The sequence below is a fragment of the Pecten maximus genome, chromosome 18 (assembly GCF_902652985.1).
Source record: "Pecten maximus chromosome 18, xPecMax1.1, whole genome shotgun sequence".
In the NCBI taxonomy this organism is placed as follows: domain Eukaryota; kingdom Metazoa; phylum Mollusca; class Bivalvia; order Pectinida; family Pectinidae; genus Pecten; species Pecten maximus.
Window position 1 is genome coordinate 25,920,803 of NC_047032.1, and position 20,481 is coordinate 25,941,283.

Consider the following 20,481-nt stretch of genomic DNA (forward strand, 5'->3'; position numbering starts at 1 on the left):
GACCTTATCCTTCATTCATGGTCACAGGGGTTAAATATGCTAAAATGTATCAAAATCCATGTGACCGTGTATCATAAACTCATAAATTACATCTTATTAGTGAAATATAAGATATTGATATAAACATATATTATCACTGCTTATCATCACAGAGGGGGAATTTATAACTTTGTGTTTTGACTACCATAGTTTTAAGAATGGCACTTTCTATTTATGGATCAAATTCCGCCAATTTTTTGCTTCAAATTCAAATGAAGTGACTGTAGAATAATAGATTGATTAAAAAATATATGTATTTTTAAAAATACATACAAATATGCAAACTATATCTTGTGTATTTATTTCATTTTCGGGATCTTTTGAAGTGGCCTTCAAGTGTTAGCTCAAATATAGTCCCATTCAAAGGTCACTGTGCCAACCAATCAAAATGCATTAAGAGCTTATTCTATGTGTGGTATATATAAATTGAATGTTATTCAACAGTTTTACTGATTTTTTCATGCCTTAGGAGTAAACACCCACCTATAGTATTAGAAATAGCAATACACCCTCCACACCTATTGGGAGTAATCAATCATTATCTTGTCAGTAACTTTCATTGAAAATAAAACAACAAATTGTTGTTGGCATTTGCTGACATGATATTGCTATACTCTTTACATTGATTGTAACAAATTACCAAATGTTAGTTTTACAGGGTACATCATCAGAATCCAAGGGTTCTACTGATAATGTTTCCTCACTCAAAACATTCAAACAATAAAATCCAATCTCAGCTGTTTATTTTGTACCATTACAGGGAATGGTTGTGAAAACAGATACCTATTTCACACAAAATATTTATTCTATGCATTTTATTATTTTGTGTTATTACAGGGAATGGTTGTAAATGGCCTCATCAGTGTGGTGATTTCCTCATTGGAGAAGCGGTACAGCCTCAGCAGCTCGGAGTCTGGCCTCATCGCGAGTTGCTACGACATCATGTCCGCGATCAGCCTCATTCCGATCAGTTATTTTGGCGGTATCGGTGTGAAGTCACGTTACATAAGCCTTGGTCTTCTGTCCATTGCCGCGGGCTCATTTATATTTTCATTACCACACTTCACGTCTGACGTATATAACTTCGGACGCGTTGATGACAACCAGCTCTGTCTGATGAATGGATCATCATGGTGTTCGACGAATTCTGCCTCAACCAGTAATTTATCCGTCTCGGACTACAAATTTGTGTTCTATCTTGCTATGCTGTTAATGGGAGTGGGAAGTGTGCCTTTGTTCACCTTAGCTCAGCCTTTTCTGGACGAGAGTGTTCCAGTCCGCTCCGCATCCTTATATCTTGGTAAGTCCTCAAGGGACCAGAAGTCGTATCAGAACCATTAAATATTTCAGTCCTTGGCTGCACATCATAGGAAGTTTTCTAGGAAGTCCAGAGTATTGAATATTGGACATAGGGACATCAGTTGATAACAAAAACACTTACAATCCATTATTGATACACACTGACAATCCATTATTGATACACACTGAAAAAAAACAAAGGTAATGAAAGTGATACATAAATCGCCCAATTTGTATAAGGTAATTAGAACGTGTTAAATACCGGATTAAAAGAGCTCTGGTTATTGGTATACATCCCACTACATACTTCTTGATGAACGGGTAAATGAACCATGCTTACTTAAATCTATACTGACAGAAGAACTTAAATGTTCCTGATAACTGTTTGTTCAATTTTATAAAACAGCATTAGATTTATCGCCTCATTATATGAAAATGTCTGTCATGTCTGCCGTTGCCATGACATTCAGGACAGACGTATCAGCGGTATATGACTGTATCATTAGATGGACTGTGATTATCTTAGCACTCTGAGTCCAGTTCTCTATTTTAAATCACTATAACGATTATATCCTCTAGATCTTTAGACCAGTATTACCAAATTGTATTTTGATATTAAGATTTTCACTTTTTTACTCCTGAAAAATGTTGACATCATCTAACTCATAATGCTAACATCACATTTGATTTTTTACTGGCGCTAGTTGGTATGTTTTCATCCTGGTTCTTCTAATCTTATAGAGTAATATTATCCCTCACATTTCTGCATTAAGGTTATACATGTAATATATGTGATGGCTACTGGGTCCTTAGGCACATGTCTCTTCAGTTTTTTTTAATCTAGATGAATCTCTCCTGTAGGTATAGGGCGTAAGAATGTTGCCCTGATTGCACAATTCGTAATCAGATACAGCTTCCGAAAACACATACTTGACTTCACTGCTCACAGGGGAGGGTATCCTAAAATGGTCATGACCCTGGCGTTTGATAGGTTATTAAATAATACTAAACAAAACTAAACTAATTGTAATCAAGACACTAAATTTGGGATCTTACCTTATTTTCTTCCAAATGTCTCCCCTTACATGGTCTCTAACTGCCTTTAGTTGAGTGTTAATTTGCCGTCGTTAAGAGGATTATCATCCAAGGGTTCCAGGAATTAGAGATAACACAATATCTGATATTTGTTTTGCACTCTGCATCAATATTAACACGTTTATATATATATAATGTTACTATTAAGTGCAGACTGTTTTTGGAAAAAATAACTGTAATTTTAGTGAATTTAGGAGCTTACATGTAAAACTTATTCTACTAAAAAAGCGGGACAGCAACATAGATTATGTAATATTTAAATTATAATGATATACAGCCTGAAGGTAACACAGGAAATTACAGTATTTTTTGCTCTGTACTTAATTGACATGCAGCTTTAGAACTCGGCTATAGGGACTGGTTAGCCTGTAAGTTTGACTAGGTGGCCTAAGACGGTCAAGCTACCAATTGTCCAGGTATGGCTTCTCTGTGTGATTTATCATGCTGATTTTGAGATCTTTTGAGACATGTGGCCAAAATTTATTACATTTCAAATAAATCAACTACAAAAGTGATTTACATTTTGTATACCCATGTATACATATATGTATATATATATATAAGGATCTTAATCAGTGAGATTTTATGAAACAAGTCTTGCAAGGTTTTCTTATTGTGAGCCTGACATGTTTCATAACATCTCATATGAAATGAAAACAAATGAAAATGGAGGCAGCCATTTTTTTTGTTACATGTACCAATCATTACGTAAAGTCATTGTCCATATTATGAAGTACAGTCATAATTGATTTCTGACTGGCACATCCAATGGAAAAAAAATGCTACAGGGTTTATAATACACTAGGAGTGATCAAGGCAAAAATATTACAAAGGCAAATTCACTGGAAAACAGGGTGATCATGTGATGATAATCTTTAAAATTGCAGGAGGTGTGTTAGATAATCATTACAGTGTAGAAAGCTTATGTAAAACAGTGGAACATTAATGTTTTTGGTAATCAAGTGTTATGATATACCCTAACATCTCGATAATAAGCTTGAATCGAAAATAGGATGCGGCTTAATTATTATCGAGATTTTAGGGTATTACCTGTGACAGAGTGAGAGGTAGGGAATGCTTGGATCTTCTGTCTGTCCGTCCAGATGTCCATATGTCCATCCATCTGCCTGTGGTCGAAAGTTTGTCCTGTCGAGGAGTGTTTTATGCCCTCATATTTTGTTGAGAGGCATGTATACGTAGTGTTTCCTTATCATGTCTGTCCCATCATGTCAGCTATCAGCCTCTGTACCTAACAGCTATTATCAATACATACACACAACTAATGTACATGTATATACAATGATAACAAGATTTTACATAATTTGCACAACTATCTTCTTCATACAACCAATATATACTTATATACATACATTGTATATAGATAAATGTCAAGTAGTAATAACGACAGTACAGACAAGTAAATTGTCGAATTTTCGAGGCAATCTGCCCCTTTATCAAGACACAGGTAAATTACATACAATCACATATAGACATAGAACATGGAACAGTGACACAAATATAGTAGGTATAAACAACAATAAATATCGTAATGTTGTAAAAACGATCCCCCTCGGCTGATAATTGTATATAGATAAAACACACATGTAAAAAATTGTATATAGATAAACACACATTGCATGTAAACAACTCAGTTATGCTTGACCGCACCACCTAAGAACGCTTTTGACCAGTCTCCATCAGGTAAATTATACAGGTCAAAAACAACATGTGTTAAAAACTTTTTTTTTCTGTGCTTTTAATCATGGAGCAGCCTATCAAAATACACAATACTCTCCATTTTACATGTCAATGTGCGATACCATCATGATTCAAAGTTTCTCTCTGTACCTTTCATTATATCCATATTAATGAATTAAACTTGCCTGGAGTGACGTTGCTTACTTCATTACCAATTCTTACGCCAAGTTACATAGATTATGCATGATCGATTCCTAAAGTAGTTACAATTGTGGGCTGGCAATAGTATTTTCCTTTTAAAGGTATATATCATTGTTATTCATGATGTGTACTTTCATTTTACAAGTATTTACTATATATTATTCTGTTAATTCATATACAAATGTACTTTCATTCTTAAGGTATAGGTATTTACCAATATAATCGTTTTGTTAATTTGTATACCGTATATGCTTTCATTTTGCAGATATATATCATTGTTGATATGTGTACTTTCTTTTTACAAGTATTAACCATTCTTATTATGTTAATTTATTTGTATACTTTCATTTTACAGGTATATATCATTGTTGTAATGTACTGGGTCCTGCTGCAGGCTACATCATTGGTGCTGTATCCCTATCTTACTATGTTGACATAGATAGAATACAAACGTAAGTACTGTACATGTTGTATTTTAATCCAGGAGCGGATCAAGCCCAGTAGTATTATATATAACAGAAAAGTTTAAACATTTCTATAAATCAATGATTCTTTATCTTATTTTAATGGTATCTTTATTTAGTAAAGTCAATATTTGCACATTTATCTAATATAAATTGTCCAGGTACCTCAAATGTCAAAAAACAGTAAAAAAGTCAAAATCCTAAAGTTTGACCTACATCAGGTTTAATTGTCCAAACACATACTTCTATACTCATTAAAACCCAATTATGTTATCCATGCTCAGAAGAATTATGAAATAGGAAATGAGTTAATGGTCTAAAATTTTGATAGATAATTCAATGGCACTTTAATGATGTTAACAAGCAGTATAGTGTTTACCAACATTTCTCTCCTCATTTGCAGTGTGACGGTGAACTCGGAGAGTTCCCGTTTTGTCGGTGCTTGGTGGGTGGGGTTCCTGTTTGGTGCTTTACTAGCTGCTATTATGGCTATTCCCTTGATGGGCTTCCCCGGAATCTTACCAAGTAAGTATGTCTCTCTTCCTACTCATCAGACTTCCACCTGTAACCTCAGGTGAAGATCCAAGATGTACTGTTCCACACTCAATACCTGTGGTTGTTTGTGTTTCTTGGGAAGACACCTTCAATAAGCTCACACTTTGCTTTGTCCTACACCTTCAAATAACACAACTTGCTTTGTTCTACACCTTCAAATAGGCCCACAACTTGCTTTGTCCTTCACTTCCAATAGGCCCACACCTTGCTTTGTCCTACACCTTCAAATAAGCTCACACTTTGTCCTTCACTTCCAATAGGCCCACAACTTGCTTTGTCCTACACCTTCAAATAAGCTCACACTTTGTCCTTCACTTCCAATAGGCCCACAACTTGCTTTGTCCTACACCTTCAAATAAGCTCACACTTTGTCCTTCACTTCCAATAGGCCCACAACTTGCTTTGTCCTACACTTCAACTATGGCCCACACCTTGCTTTGTCCTACACCTTCAAATAAGCTCACAGTTTGCTTTGTCCTTCACTTCCAATAAGCCCACAACTTGCTTTGTTCTACACCTTCAAATAGGCCCAAACCTTGCTTTGTCCTACACCTTCAATAGGCCCACACTTTGCTTTGTCCTTCACTTCCAATAGGCCCAAACCTTACTTTGTCCTTTACTTTTGATATGCCTACACCTCACAATTTCTACATTTATAATATCATGTTCTACAACTGATTCAAGTCAAGTAGCGAAGGTTATAGGGTTAAAAGTCAACTGTGATCCTTTTTTGTGTACAAGGCTAACCTTTGATGATGGAAGTGAGGTATACTTATCTTTGCCTCAGTACATATTTTATCTTTGCCTCAGTACATATTTTATCTTTGCCTCAGTACATATTTTATGATAAATTTTCAGAGACAACAGATTACAAAGAAGGAAGAGAGAAGGAGACATATAAGACTGGGGGCCAGCTGGACAAGTCCCTAGGGGACGGAGACCAGGAAGGGGAAGGGGCAGGGCAGAAAAAGACTAGTGTCTTTGATGTGTATAAATCTTTCAGGATTCTCTTCATGAACCCCACGTTTGTGTTCCTGACCTTAGCTGAAACAACTGAGGGTAAGTATAGTAGGGATTTAATAAGGTATAGACCCTTGCTGAACTGGGAGAGTCAGGAGTTTATTTGGTACTTGGAGGTAAGGTTTAAGTCCTGGAGCAAGCATTAATCTCATATCGTTGTAATTGTATGATATCCTTGAAGAGAATGCTTTATTCTGTTGTGTTCCAGTCAACTCAGATGTAAATGAGTACAATGTACTTGGTAGGTTAGTGCAAGAAATATCATGTGTAGGCTGTTAGTGCTGAATGGCAGCTGTGTCTGTAGGCTGTTAGTGCTGAATGGCAGCTGTGTCTGTAGGCTGTTAGTGCTGAATGGCAGCTGTGTCTGTAGGCTGTTAGTGCTGAATGGCAGCTCTGTCTGTAGGCTGTTAGTGCTGAATGGCAGCTCTGTCTGTAGGCTGTTAGTGCTGAATGGCAGCTCTGTCTGTAGGCTGTTAGTGCTGAATGGCAGCTCTGTATGTAGGCTGTTAGTGCTTAATGGCAGCTCTGCCTGTAGGCTGTTAGTGCTGAATGGCAGCTCTGTCTGTAGGCTGTTAGTGCTGAATGGCAGCTGTGTCTGTAGGCTGTTAGTGCTGAATGGCAGCTCTGTCTGTAGGCTGTTAGTGCTGAATGACAGCTCTGTCTGTAGGCTGTTAGTGCTGAATGGCAGCTCTGTCTGTAGGCTGTTAGTGCTGAATGGCAGCTCTGTATGTAGGCTGTTAGTGCTTAATGGCAGCTCTGTCTGTAGGCTGTTAGTGCTGAATGACAACTCTGTCTGTAGGCTGTTAGTGCTGAATGGCAGCTCTGTCTGTAGGCTGTTAGTGCTGAATGGCAGCTCTGTCTGTAGGCTGTTAATGCTGAATGGCAGCTCTGTCTGTAGGCTGTTAGTGCTGAATGGCAGCTCTGTCTGTAGGCTGTTAGTGCTGAATGGCAGCTCTGCCTGTAGCTGTTAGTGCTGAATGGCAGCTCTGTCTGTAGGCTGTTAGTGCTGAATGGCAGCTCTGTCTGTAGGCTGTTAGTGCTGAATGGCAGCTCTGCCTGTAGGTTGTTAGTGCTGAATGGCAGCTCTGTCTGTAGGTTGTTAGTGCTGAATGGCAGCTCTGCCTGTAGGCTGTTAGTGCTGAATGGCAGCTCTGTCTGTAGGCTGTTAGTGCTGAATAGAAGCTCTGTCTGTAGGTTGTTAGTGCTGAATGGCAGCTCTGTCTGTAGGCTGTTAGTGCTGAATGGCAGCTCTGTCTGTAGGCTGTTAGTGCTGAATGGCAGCTCTGTCTGTAGGCTGTTAGTGCTGAATGGCAGCTCTGTCTGTAGGCTGTTAGTGCTGAATGGCAGCTCTGCCTGTAGGCTGTTAGTGCTGAATGGCAGCTCCACCTGTAGACTGTTAGTGTTGAATGGCAGCTCAGGCTGTTAGTGCTGAATGGCAGCTCTGTCTGTAGGCTGTTAGTGCTGAATGGCAGCTCCACCTGTAGGCTGTTAGTGCTGAATGGCAGCTCTGTCTGTAGGCTGTTAGTGCTGAATGGCAGCTCTGTCTGTAGGCTGTTAGTGCTGAATGGCAGCTCTGTCTGTAGGCTGTTAGTGCTGAATGGCAGCTCTGCCTGTAGGCTGTTAGTGCTGAATGGCAGCTCCACCTGTAGACTGTTAGTGTTGAATGGCAGCTCAGGCTGTTAGTGCTGAATGGCAGCTCTGTCTGTAGGCTGTTAGTGCTGAATGGCAGCTCTGCCTGTAGGCTGTTAGTGCTGAATGGCAGCTCCACCTGTAGGCTGTTAGTGCTGAATGGCAGCTCCACCTGTAGGCTGTTAGTGCTGAATGGCAGCTCTGTCTGTAGGCTGTTAGTGCTGAATGGCAACTCTGTCTGTAGGTTGTTAGTGCTGAATGGCAGCTCTGTCTGTAGACTGTTAGTGCTGAATGGCAGCTCTGTCTGTAGGCTGTTAGTGCTGAATGGCAGCTCTGTCTGTAGGCTGTTAGTGCTGAATGGCAGCTCTGTCTGTAGGCTGTTAATGCTGAATGGCAGCTCTGTCTGTAGGCTGTTAGTGCTGAATGGAAGCTCTGCCTGTAGGCTGTTAATGCTGAATGGCAGCTCTGTCTGTAGGCTGTTAGTGCTGAATGGCAGCTCTGTCTGTAGGCTGTTAGTGCTGAATGGAAGTTCTGCCTGTATGGTCGCCAGGGAGTTGAGAAAGATTTTGGCTGGTTGATAAAGGCCTGATTATTACCACGGATAATAATTTGCAAACCGCTTTGAGATAGATATATTACTGTGATATAGTAGTATAAAAGAACTTCAAAATTATTATTATTGTTATGATCTGCATTTGAAATCTGATTACATATCTGTCTGTTTGTAAAAAGTCCAGTGATGTGTGCCAGGTTCTAAAATGTCACAGAAATAGCCCTCATTCCTGGCATACATCCATATACAATGAGTGAAATTTTGGTAGCTCTTATTTCAGAGTCAAGGTGAGATAGTAATGATATCATTGACAGTTAACTTTGATGGTGGTTACATTGATACAATAATGTGTGATTTGTTACAGACTCTGTGATTGGTGTATTTATCAGAATCTCTGTATTGCAGGCTTTGTGCTGGCAGGATCATCCACATTCCTGCCAAAATTTGCAGAGGTGCAGTTCAGTCTTCCTGCAGCCACGGCTGCCCTATATGTCGGTGAGATACTGTTCTTATATCTTCGTAATTGTTTGTATGGTCACTATTGTGTGTTCTATGTAACATGTAGTAATGCTCTGTTCTCATAGTAACAGTATGCTACTATGTTTTTGTCAGATCTAACACAGAGTAACATTCTGTTCTTGTAGTAATGGTTAGCAATCATCAGATGATGGGCTATTCAACCTCCGTAAACAATTCTTGGCATCACCGTTTCTCAAAAAGAACTCAAATTTCATATGTAGGTCCGCCTTGGTCATTAGTTGTGCATATTACATCTCTGGGATCTCTTGTTTTCAGATGCCTGATGTAACATAAAAAATATTATGTAGTAACACTGTTTCTATGGTTACAATAATTACAACTTCATACCTCAGATCTAGCACATAGTTACACTTTGTTACTATTATAAACATATAAGTTGCTTAAGAACATAATAATATTTAGATCCAATATTTAGTTTTTGGTTTGACAGTCTTTTCTGAGAAAGTTACCAGAATATATTTGAGCTCTACAGACAAATATTTTTGATTAGAGACCAAGGGAGGTAACTGTAATAGTCTAAAAACACTAATTCACGAGATAGTAAATGGTAACATCTGTTGAGATGTTGAGACATTGAGCATTCAACAATATCTTATTTACTTTTGACAAACCAAAAACAGTGATTAAACATTTGAAAAAAAAAACTTTGTATACCATCATTATAATGTTTTTCACTTTTTACAAATTTAGGGGCAGCCATCATCCCTGCTGGTGGATTGAGCACATTCATGGGTGGGTTCATCGTGAAGCGGTTTAACTTGTCTGTACGAGGGATTCTCAAGCTATGTGTAGGTCTCATGATGACAGCCACTGTTCTGGGGCTCTTCCTTCTGATCCATTGCCCGAGTGTACCGTTTGCAGGAGTAAACATTGAGTACGGAGAAGCTAGCTCTTCAGGGTAGGTACTCGCTCTGGTCATACAGCTTCTGATCTGGCTTATTGCTACAAATTGATTTAGAATAAGTTAAAAAAGGTTTTAACAAGCAGCGACATGAAAAGCAGAAACTTGAGATTAACAGCTTTGCTAGTATGTTGTGATTACAGATCTCTTCATGTGGCCTTCAAAGTGAATGAAAGTTTTTTTTAAAGGGTACCATTACCTTACAATCAATTATACTGTAATTTATATTTAATGATACTCTATGCTATATATAAAGATCTATATCACCTACAACAAAAATATATAAGATGCCACCCTGCAGTATAATTTTTTTTATTAACATCAAGAAATTAATGAAACCGTAACAGCATCCTAATAATAATAAAAAGTTACATACAAAATATAGAGTGGAGCATGGTAGAATTTCTTCAGGACGCGATTAATTATTCATCCAATTAAAGATTTATAAGATAATAATTAGACCTAAAACCCTTCGAAGGTGGATATAGCATCAAGAATATAACTTCATAAACAATGTAACTTTTGGTTGGTGAGTTCTTGTTTAATTGATTATAATTTCAAGCTTAAAAAAATATTTTTTAAATGTTTTATTCTGATCAAATTGAATGAAAAATCAGATTATTCCAATATTTTGATTTGAGTAAATCCTATAACAAATGTCATTTGAGATGGTTTTATTAATATCACAACAACTAGAAAATTCCATCTTTTCCATGATTATTGATAACCTTTTTCTGAAAAACAATTTTGAATACAGGTACATCTATAGCAGAGTAATTGAACATTTTCAAGCCTTATTCAAGAATGCAAAAAATAAATAAATAAAGATAGAAATAAAAACGTACTAATAGATATAGAAAGTAGATTCTTTTTAGCTCACCGGTTATGAGTAACCGAGAGCTAATGCTGTCACTCCTGGCGTCGGCGTCCCACCCCAAAACTTTAAAGTTTTTGGGGTCAGTTTTTGGAAAGCTTGTAAGTCCAAAAGTATACACCTCATGCCCTTCTAAATTGGTTTATTCATTCATTAGAGGTCTAGGAGTGATGTTATGGCAAAATCATACAGAAAAAAATTGTGATTTTTTTTTGCATTTTACCATTTTGTGGACTTAACTTTTTTGGCACCAAAACTCACTTTAAAGTTTTGGGGGTTAGTTTTGGAAAGCTAAGTGCACACCCTTCTTATTTGGTTTATAAATCCATTAGAGGTCTAGGAGCGATATTATGTGACATACAATTTCAAAATGACGTGCTTATACATACATAAAAATGAATGCATAGTGTGATTGCTGCCGCCGGTGAGCTTTCGCAATCATTGATTGCACTTGTTTAGGTGCTGTGAAACAGCAACTTTAAGCGGTCATCACCAAATTTCGCTAGAACAAATTCCTTCAGAACTCTCGAGGGAATCAAAATGTCGCTTATTTCAATGATAAATCCCAATGCATTCAGGAAATTGGTTTTCCCAAAAAAACCATGAACAACACACTAGACAATCTTGTCTCCTTCCACGAAGTATTTGTTTGTGATTAAGTAATATGATATTGAAAATCACCTCAAGCTCTTGGGTTAAAAAAAATGGCCATTGGCCGTCGAATACTGTACTGATTTTAATCTTAATCTTTAATCGATAAGTGTAATCTCTTCCTATATAGTACATCAGTACACAGAGATGTACTGTATAAGTCCTGTATTTTGAATTGTTCCACTGTTCTGAGGACAGCAGACCTAGTATGCCGAAACATGTAAACCATTAAACCAGTTGAAGATCTTCCTGCGGATGTTGTCTGGTCATCTTTACTTATTGCATACACCCTTTTTATGTAGAGGACTCGTGTATTCCATGAGGAATCTATGGACGTATAGAACTACCTACACCGGACGTTGGATCTCATTTTCTCTGTAAATTAATATAATGTAGGCCACATTGATTACTTTTTAGGACCAAGTTTCTGGGAAGTTTCCGTTCTGATAGCTGCTACAAGAACTGTAGCTGTACACAAGCAGATAACTACAACCCTGTATGTGGGGTGGATGGAATCACTTTCTACTCGCCGTGCTATGCTGGCTGTTACAACATTGACAAGACAACCTCCCCCTGGGTCAGTAGACTTTTATAACTATCTCCCCTTGGTCAGTAATCCTTATAATTACCTTCCCTTTGATCAGTAATCCTTATAATTACCCCCCCTTGATCAGTTATCCTTATAATTACCTCCCCTTGGTCAGTAATCCTTATAATTACCTCCCCTTGGTCAGTAATTCTTATAACTACCTCCCCTTGGTCAGTAATCCTTGTAATTACCTCCCCTTGGTCAGTGATTCTTACAACTATCTCCCCTTGGTCAGTAATCCTTATAATTACCTCCCCTTGGTCAGTAATCCTTATAATTACCTCCCCTTGGTCAGTAATTCTTATAACTACCTCCCCTTGGTCAGTAATCCTTATAATTACCTCCCCTTGGTCAGTAATCCTTATAATTACCTCCCCTTGGTCAGTAATCCTTATAATTACCTCCCCTTGATCAGTAATTCTTATAACTACCTCCCCTTGGTCAGTAATCCTTATAATTACCTCCCCTTGGTCAGTAATCCTTATAATTACCTCCCCTTGGTCAGTGATTCTTATAACTATCTCCCCTTGGTCAGTAATCCTTATAATAACCTCCCCTTGGTCAGTAATCCTTATAATTACCTCCCCTTGGTCAGTAATCCTTGTAATTACCTCCCCTTGGTCAGTAATCCTTATAATTACCTCCCCTGGGTCAGTGATCCTTATAACTACCTCCCCTTGGTCAGTGACCCTTATAATTACCTCCCCTTGGTCAGTAATCCTTATAATTACCTCCCCTTGGTCAGTAATCCTTATAACTACCTCCCCTTGGTCAGTAATCCTTATAATTACCTCCCCTTGGTCAGTAATCCTTATAATCACCTCCTCCTGGGTTAGAATGTCTTTATAGTTACCTACCCCTGGGTCAGAATATCTTGATAATTATCACCCGCGGGTCAGTTGGTCTTTATATTATATTCACCTGGGTCAGTAGATCTTATCAATTATCTCTCTGTAGGGTCAGTATATCTTTATAATTTACCCCATCCCTTTATTACTCCGCCTTGTTTAAAAGATCATTAAAATTACCCCTTCCCTTGGTGAATCAATTTACTTAATTACCTCTCCCTTGTTCAACATACCTCTATATAGACTATTTACATACCGTGTGTATTGCATTTGCCTTTATGATGTTAGTAAACCAAATTGTTGTTATGAGACTGTATACAGTAACTTACTGTAGTTACCTCCCCTGTGTCAGTAGTTCACTGAAGTCACCTCCCCCTTGACCAGTAATTAGCTGTAGTTACCTCCCCTGTGTCAGTAGTTCACTGAAGTCACCTCCCCCTTGACCAGTAATTAGCTGTAGTTACCTCCCCTCTGTCTGTAGTTCACTGAAGTCACCCCCCCCCCCCCCCCCCGACAAGTAATTCGCTGTAGTTACCTCCCCTCTGTCTGTAGTTCACTGAAGTCACCTCCCCCTTGACAAGTAATTAGCTGTAGTTACCTCCCCTCTGTCTGTAGTTCACTGAATTCACCTCCCCCTTGACAAGTAATTAGCTGTAGTTACCTCCCCTCTGTCTGTAGTTCACTGAAGTCACCTCCCCCTTGACCAGTAATTAGCTGTAGTTACCTCCCCTGTGTCAGTAGTTCACTGAAGTTACCCCTCTTAGCTGTAGTAACCTCTCCCTGGCTCAGAAACTAACTCAATGATTATCTCTCACTTGGTCAGGAGTTCCCTGTTATTACCTCCCTTTGGTAAGTAGTGTTTATACTTTGAAGTGTACATTGTATCCCTTTTGAAGGATAAGAACTTTCTGTAACTTTTCTATATCTGCATTTGCAGTCATACCATAACTGTTCATGTGTGGATGCAGTTGGATCGGCAGAATTTGAGGCGCAGCAGGGAACATGTGAGAGTACCTGTACTCTTCTGTCTCCCTTCCTCATACTCAGCACCATCTTTGTACTCACAAAGTTCATGGTCGCCATACCTGCTCTGACTGCTACACTGAGGTAAATTCATCCAGTTTGAATTAGTTTTTGACTGTTCAATTATTGATGTATTAATTAATGAGTAATTAGATTAAATGAGATATCCAATTTAAGTTCCTGCATTATCTGTTGCCTGTCACTTATGAGTCATGCTATTTCGAAAATTAAAAAACTACTACTCTAGAAGAAGTCAACATATTTTCTTAAATTTTGTATATACATTCCAGGGTCAGCAATTTTTTCAGTCAGTTTTTAAAAGTACTGTTGCAAATATATGTCTAAACACAACATTCATGTGTGTGTCCTCAAATAGTTAGACAGAGTTATGCCCCCTGAGTTACAGTACAGATGGTACAGTGTTTATTTTTTTGTAGATGTGTGCCCCACAAGCAGAGGGCATTTTCTCTTGGTATTCAGTGGACTGTATCCAGATGTCTTGGTATGTTTGTTGTATTATGTTGTATTTATAAATACCGACATGAGTAACAGAGACTTCCTAAAATGAAACGTTTGAAGATTTAACATTTACATTTCAAGTGATACAATTTAGAAAGAATTGTTTATCCAATTATCAGTTTTGTTTTCAAATGTTGAAGAAAGCATTTCTTCCATGATACTCTGAAAGTAGTCAATTTATAAGTTAATCAAATTTGATCTGTAATCATTTTCCAGGATTTATCCCGGGGCCAATCGTGTTTGGAAAACTGATTGATATGGCATGCCTGTTGTGGCAGACCGACTGTGAGAATGAGGGATCATGTTTTTTCTACAACAATGAGAAGATGAGTTATTTAGCAATGGCCATCATGTTGTGTGGGAACGTCATAACAGCGACATTTATATTTCTTTCCTTACGCCTTTACCGCACTACTTCAGCAAAGATTGCGACGGATGAAAGTAAGCCTGCAGACCACAGTTTCAGAGAAGATGATGCGTTTACGCTGTCGGAATGTAAACGAAATTCATTTTTGTCAGGAGAAAATGTGATAGCTGAAGTGAACAGTGAGAATAATTTTTCAGACAACTGTAATAAACTGTCAATGAGCTGTGTCAAAAAATCTGACCTTGACAGTCCAGAGTCGAGGGCAGATAGTCTTGACACCTCAAACAACACACTTACAACATCATTATAGTATTGGTAGATATTAAGTAAGGTGCCTATATATCCTCATATCACTTTCTGTCCAAGACTAGGGATTGTATGAATGATATTGTAAATTAGTGTTAATTTGTCTCTTCAAGATTTGAAAATTATTTGAAATTGATATGAGTTGTAATGTCATACAATGGAAGTAGACCCGGGAGTTTGCTACGACTCTGCCGTGTTTAATGTATGATCATTAATACAGTAAAGCCCCACTTACTCGACCCCACGACCCTGACATGTTTATGTATGATCATTAATACAGTAAAGCCCCACTAACTCGACCTCACGACCCTGACATGTTTATGTATGATCATTAATACAGTAAAGCCCCACTTACTCGACCTCACGACCCTGACATGTTTATGTATGATCATTAATACAGTAAAGCCCCACTAACTCGACCTCACGACCCTAACATGTTACTGTATGATCATTAATACAGTAAAGCCCACTAACTCGACCTCACGACTGACATGTTCATGTATGATCATTAATACAGTAAAGCCCCACTAACTCGACCTCACGACCCTGACATGTTTATGTATGATCATTAATACAGTAAAGCCCCACTTACCCGACCTCACGACCCTGACATGTTAATGTATGATCATTAATACAGTAAAGCCCCACTAACTCGACCTCATGACTCTGACATGTTTATGTATGATCATTAATACAGTAAAGCCCCACTAACTCGACCTCACGACCCTGACATGTTAATGTATGATCATTAATACAGTAAAGCCCCACTTACTCGACCTCACGACTCTGGCATGTTTATGTATGATCATTAATACAGTAAAGCCCCACTAACTCGACCTGACGACCCTGACATGTTTATGTATGATCATTAATACAGTAAAGCCCCTCTAACTCGACCTCACGACTGACATGTTTATGTATGATCATTAATACAGTAAAGCCCCACTAACTCGACCTCACGACCCTGACATGTTTATGTATGCTAACTCGACCTCACGACCCTGACATGTTTATGTATGATCATTAATACAGTAAAGCCCCACTAACTCGACCTCACGACTCTGACATGTTTATGTATGATCATTAATACAGTAAAGCCCCACTAACTCGACCTCACGACCCTAACATGTTTATGTATGATCATTAATACAGTAAAGCCCCACTAACTCGACCTCACGACCCTGACATGTTTATGTATGATCATTAATACAGTAAAGCCCCACTAACTCGACCTCACGACCCTGACATGTTTATGTATGATCATTAATACAGTAAAGACCCACTAACTCGAACACACGACCCTGACATGATCATGTATGATCATTAATACAGTAAAGCCTCTCTTACTCAACCTCACGACTCTGACATGTTTATGTATGATCATTAATACAGTAAAGCCCCACTAACTCGACCTCACGACCCTGACATGTTTATGTATGATCATTAATACAGTAAAGCCCCCTTAATCGACCTCACAACCCTGACATGTTTATGTATGATCATTAATACAGTAAAGCCCCACTAACTCGACCTCATGACTCTGACATGTTAATGTATGATCATTAATACAGTAAAGCCCCACTTACCCGACCTCCAAGGGACCATGGTGAAGGAATACGAGGTTTTCAAGTAATCAGATGTTGGTCCTAGATAGAAGCTAGGCATATACTGATAAGACTCATCTTTACCACAAATATAATATTAACGTAATATATAACACTGTATTGTGAACCTAGGGTTCTAGTTATTAGAGGTTAATTTACAAAGTTATTAGAATGCGGTCAGAACCAAGCAAATAGTTTGACAAAAAGTTGGTATTTAAGTAATGCAGGTTTGATCGAGTCAGTGGGGTTTTACTGTACTATGCTGTGCCTTTAAAAAGAGGCGTTTATTCGAGCAATCTCAGAACTGCCATTGTATAATTGATGATAAGTGGTAGATTCAGTTTGTACATGTTTTAGAAGAATGTCCTTGTGTTCACATCCAATCTAGTCATCAGAAACTACTGATAAATTTTAGGTCAAAACTTTTACACTTACGGATTAAAAATCCAGGCTCAGTTTCATCATTATTCTATAAATATAGAAATTCTTTACATTATTTTTTTCCATAGGAAAGGATTATAGAATTTAATAAGCTCTAAGCAACCAAAATATTACAGTAACTCTATATGTTAGTTTTAAACATAAATTAACTCTATTAAATTAATATGTTTTTGATTTTAAATCAAGCTTTAATATTATCAAATTTTGAAGGGACCATCTATGCTGTAACATGTATATATATATATTTATATGTTTTAACATCAGAGATTAACCAATCTATTTTATGGTATAGGAGTTATATAATTTTTTGAGATAAAGATTTGTGAATATTTGTATGAAATCATATGTGATGTAAAAAGCTGTTTGTAGGATTGAGCTGTGTCCTTTGTGCATGACAAGTTAAATGTTGCTGCTGAGGTGAGCAAAATACTGAACTACTGAGCTGAAGCCAAATGCTAAACACAATGGCTGAGCATAAATGTTTCAGCACAATGGCTGAACACAAATGCTGAGCACAAATGCTGAACACAATAGCTGAACACAAATGCTGAACACAATAGACTAGTTTAACACAAATGCTGAACACAATAGCTGAGAACGAATGTTGGAAACAATAGCTGAGCACAAATACTAGACACAGTAGCAGATCATCAATACTGAGAACAATAGCTTAGAATGAATGTTAAAAAACAATAGCTGAACACACTAGCCAATCACCAGATTGAATATTGAACACATGTTCTCATACAGAAATAATGATAGATACAGTATTTTAGTATACAATACATTGTTCATACACTTTATCAAATTAAAAAAACAAGCATTATAAACATACCTTATGAATCTTGAAAGATTTATTTCAATATATTAAAACATAATGTTGCATAATTCATTTTTCATATAGAAAATGTTAACATGGATTCGGCATAGAAGACATTATATTCATAGTAAAACTGAATACTAAGATTAGTAAAATATTGTAGTTGAATTTGGACGAGGCTAATACCAGAATTTATCAACTCTGATTAACACTGAGGCTGACAGCCGAAGTAATTATAAAATTTCAAGGGTCAATACACCCCGATGTAAAATTCAAAGTAAACAACTATTTTATTAAATGACTAATTAAGAAAGAACATTGAATATACGTTATGTGGTTTTGTCTTGATTTTTTCACTGTGTGATACAGGAGTTTTAAGAATTACAGGTGTTTTTTTTACCTTTTTCTGTTTTAGCTAATGAAGCAACTGAATTAAAAAGGAATATGTCATGCGTTTTGCACAGTGAACATTGCATTATTTGTATAGTAGATCTGGACCGATCAGATCACAACAAACAATCACATTCACATAACCAAATAAATTGTTTGGAAAATAACAAAATTAATAAAACATACATTCTTAAAAGATAATCATATGTTAAATGTATAGGCACATGTTACTAACAGTAATAACATTTTCATTTTGTAATCTGCATACATGGAACACATTTGTGCATAAGAATCTTACTGTATTTAGTCCAATATTAATAGATTCAGAGATTGAGCTAGCATTGTTACTTTACTTTAATTGACGTTTGGTTGGTTCCCGATTCCCTTGCTTGGATACCACCTGCCTATTACCTTACATTAGAGATAACAGTACAGATATGGCAGGATTTTAAGTCCTAAAGATTTCTGTCAATTTATCATCCTCAAGAAGTTTGAGAAAAAATGGTAGATGGTTCTAAATAAAAGAAATTAAACTTTGAAAATCTCAAGTTTGATTTACTTCTCTTAGTTTGTATAGTACATGTACTTGAGTTACTCTGCATGATAACTATAATCTTACAGAACACTCATATATATTGTATTTTATTCAGTAATTATACAACATTTTATGCATACAGTTTTAGCCTATGTATACTATACATTGATTTTGTTCTGGAAGATTACCACAACAGATTGCCTTACCGGTAGTGAAATACATTATTGATACAAATAATCCAGGCAATATGCTTCATAGAAAACATTTTACATCTTTTTATGTACAGTAAAGTACTAATTTGTGCCACATAAAAATGCAGTCGTCAAAAATAAAAAAGAAAAAAACAGCTTGTGTGTGAGATTTGCTGGAATATTTAATGAGCATGAAAGGTACATTGAATAAATATTTCAATAAAGCTAGAGGGTTAGACATCATTGTAACCCTGAATTAAATATTCTACCAAACCACACTTATGTTTATATATATGTTATTATGTGTTATTGTAATCAAATGTATCTTTCATGTCCATGTCAGTGCCTATTACGTGACTTAGAATAATTAATTTGGTCTGTTCTTTGTCGATGTTAACTACAGTTATATAAAAGGTGCCTTTAAATCTTTTCACCTATACGGGCCCTGATGTCATAATAATTACTGAGTAGAACCTATAGCCCTGATGTCATAATAATTACTGAGTAGAACCTATAGCCCTGATGTCATAATAATTACTGAGTAGAACCTATGGCCCTGATGTCATAATAATTACTGAGTAGAACCTATAGCCCTGATGTCATAATAATTACTGAGTAGAACCTATAGCCCTGATGTCATAATAATTACTGAGTAGAACCTATGGCCCTGATGTCATAATAATTACTGAGTAGAACCTATAGCCCTGATGTCATAATAATTACTGAGTAGAACCTATAGCCCTGATGTCATAATAATTACTGAGTAGAACCTATAGCCCTGATGTCATAATAATTACTGAGTAGAACCTATAGCCCTGATGTCATAATAATTACTGAGTAGAACCTATAGCCCTGATGTCATAATAATTACTGAGTAGAACCTATAGCCCTGATGTCATAATAATTACTGAGTAGAACCTATAGCCCTGATGTCATAATAATTACTGAGTAGAACCTATAGCCCTGATGTCATAATAATTACTGAGTAGAACCTATAGCCCTGATGTCATAATAATTACTGAGTAGAACCTATGGCCCTGATGTCATAATAATTACTGAGTAGAACCTATAGCCCTGATGTCATAATAATTACTGAGTAGAACCTATGGCCCTGATGTCATAATAATTACTGAGTAGAACCTATGGCCCTGATGTCATAATAATTACTGAGTAGAACCTATAGCCCTGATGTCATAATAATTACTGAGTAGAACCTATAGCCCTGATGTCATAATAATTACTGAGTAGAACCGTATGGCCCTGATGTCATAATAATTACTGAGTAGAACCTATAGCCCTGATGTCATAATAATTACTGAGTAGAACCTA

At 37.1% G+C, this 20,481-nt stretch overlaps 1 protein-coding gene and 1 long non-coding RNA gene across 3 annotated transcripts in view; one reads left to right on the forward strand and one right to left on the reverse strand.

The window, feature by feature from the left end:
• Positions 1-15,508, forward strand: part of LOC117316546 (solute carrier organic anion transporter family member 4A1-like) — a 55,501-nt gene extending 39,993 nt beyond the window's left edge. For both annotated transcript variants that reach the window (XM_033871185.1, XM_033871184.1), the window contains exons 3-12: positions 877-1,339; positions 4,688-4,784; positions 5,200-5,321; positions 6,210-6,410; positions 8,959-9,048; positions 9,784-9,991; positions 11,937-12,096; positions 13,894-14,063; positions 14,417-14,481; positions 14,715-15,508. In XM_033871185.1, the coding sequence (XP_033727076.1) occupies positions 877-1,339; positions 4,688-4,784; positions 5,200-5,321; positions 6,210-6,410; positions 8,959-9,048; positions 9,784-9,991; positions 11,937-12,096; positions 13,894-14,063; positions 14,417-14,481; positions 14,715-15,175 (2,037 nt within the window). In that variant the 3' untranslated portion in view covers positions 15,176-15,508. The remainder of the gene's footprint in view (positions 1-876; positions 1,340-4,687; positions 4,785-5,199; positions 5,322-6,209; positions 6,411-8,958; positions 9,049-9,783; positions 9,992-11,936; positions 12,097-13,893; positions 14,064-14,416; positions 14,482-14,714) is intronic.
• A 523-nt stretch (positions 15,509-16,031) lies between these two features.
• Positions 16,032-16,463, reverse strand: LOC117316547. Its single transcript, XR_004529873.1, has 2 exons — positions 16,164-16,463; positions 16,032-16,126 (listed from the first exon to the last, which is right to left on the reverse strand). It is a non-coding gene; the product is annotated as an uncharacterized LOC117316547 (long non-coding RNA).
• Positions 16,464-20,481: the final 4,018 nt, after the last annotated feature.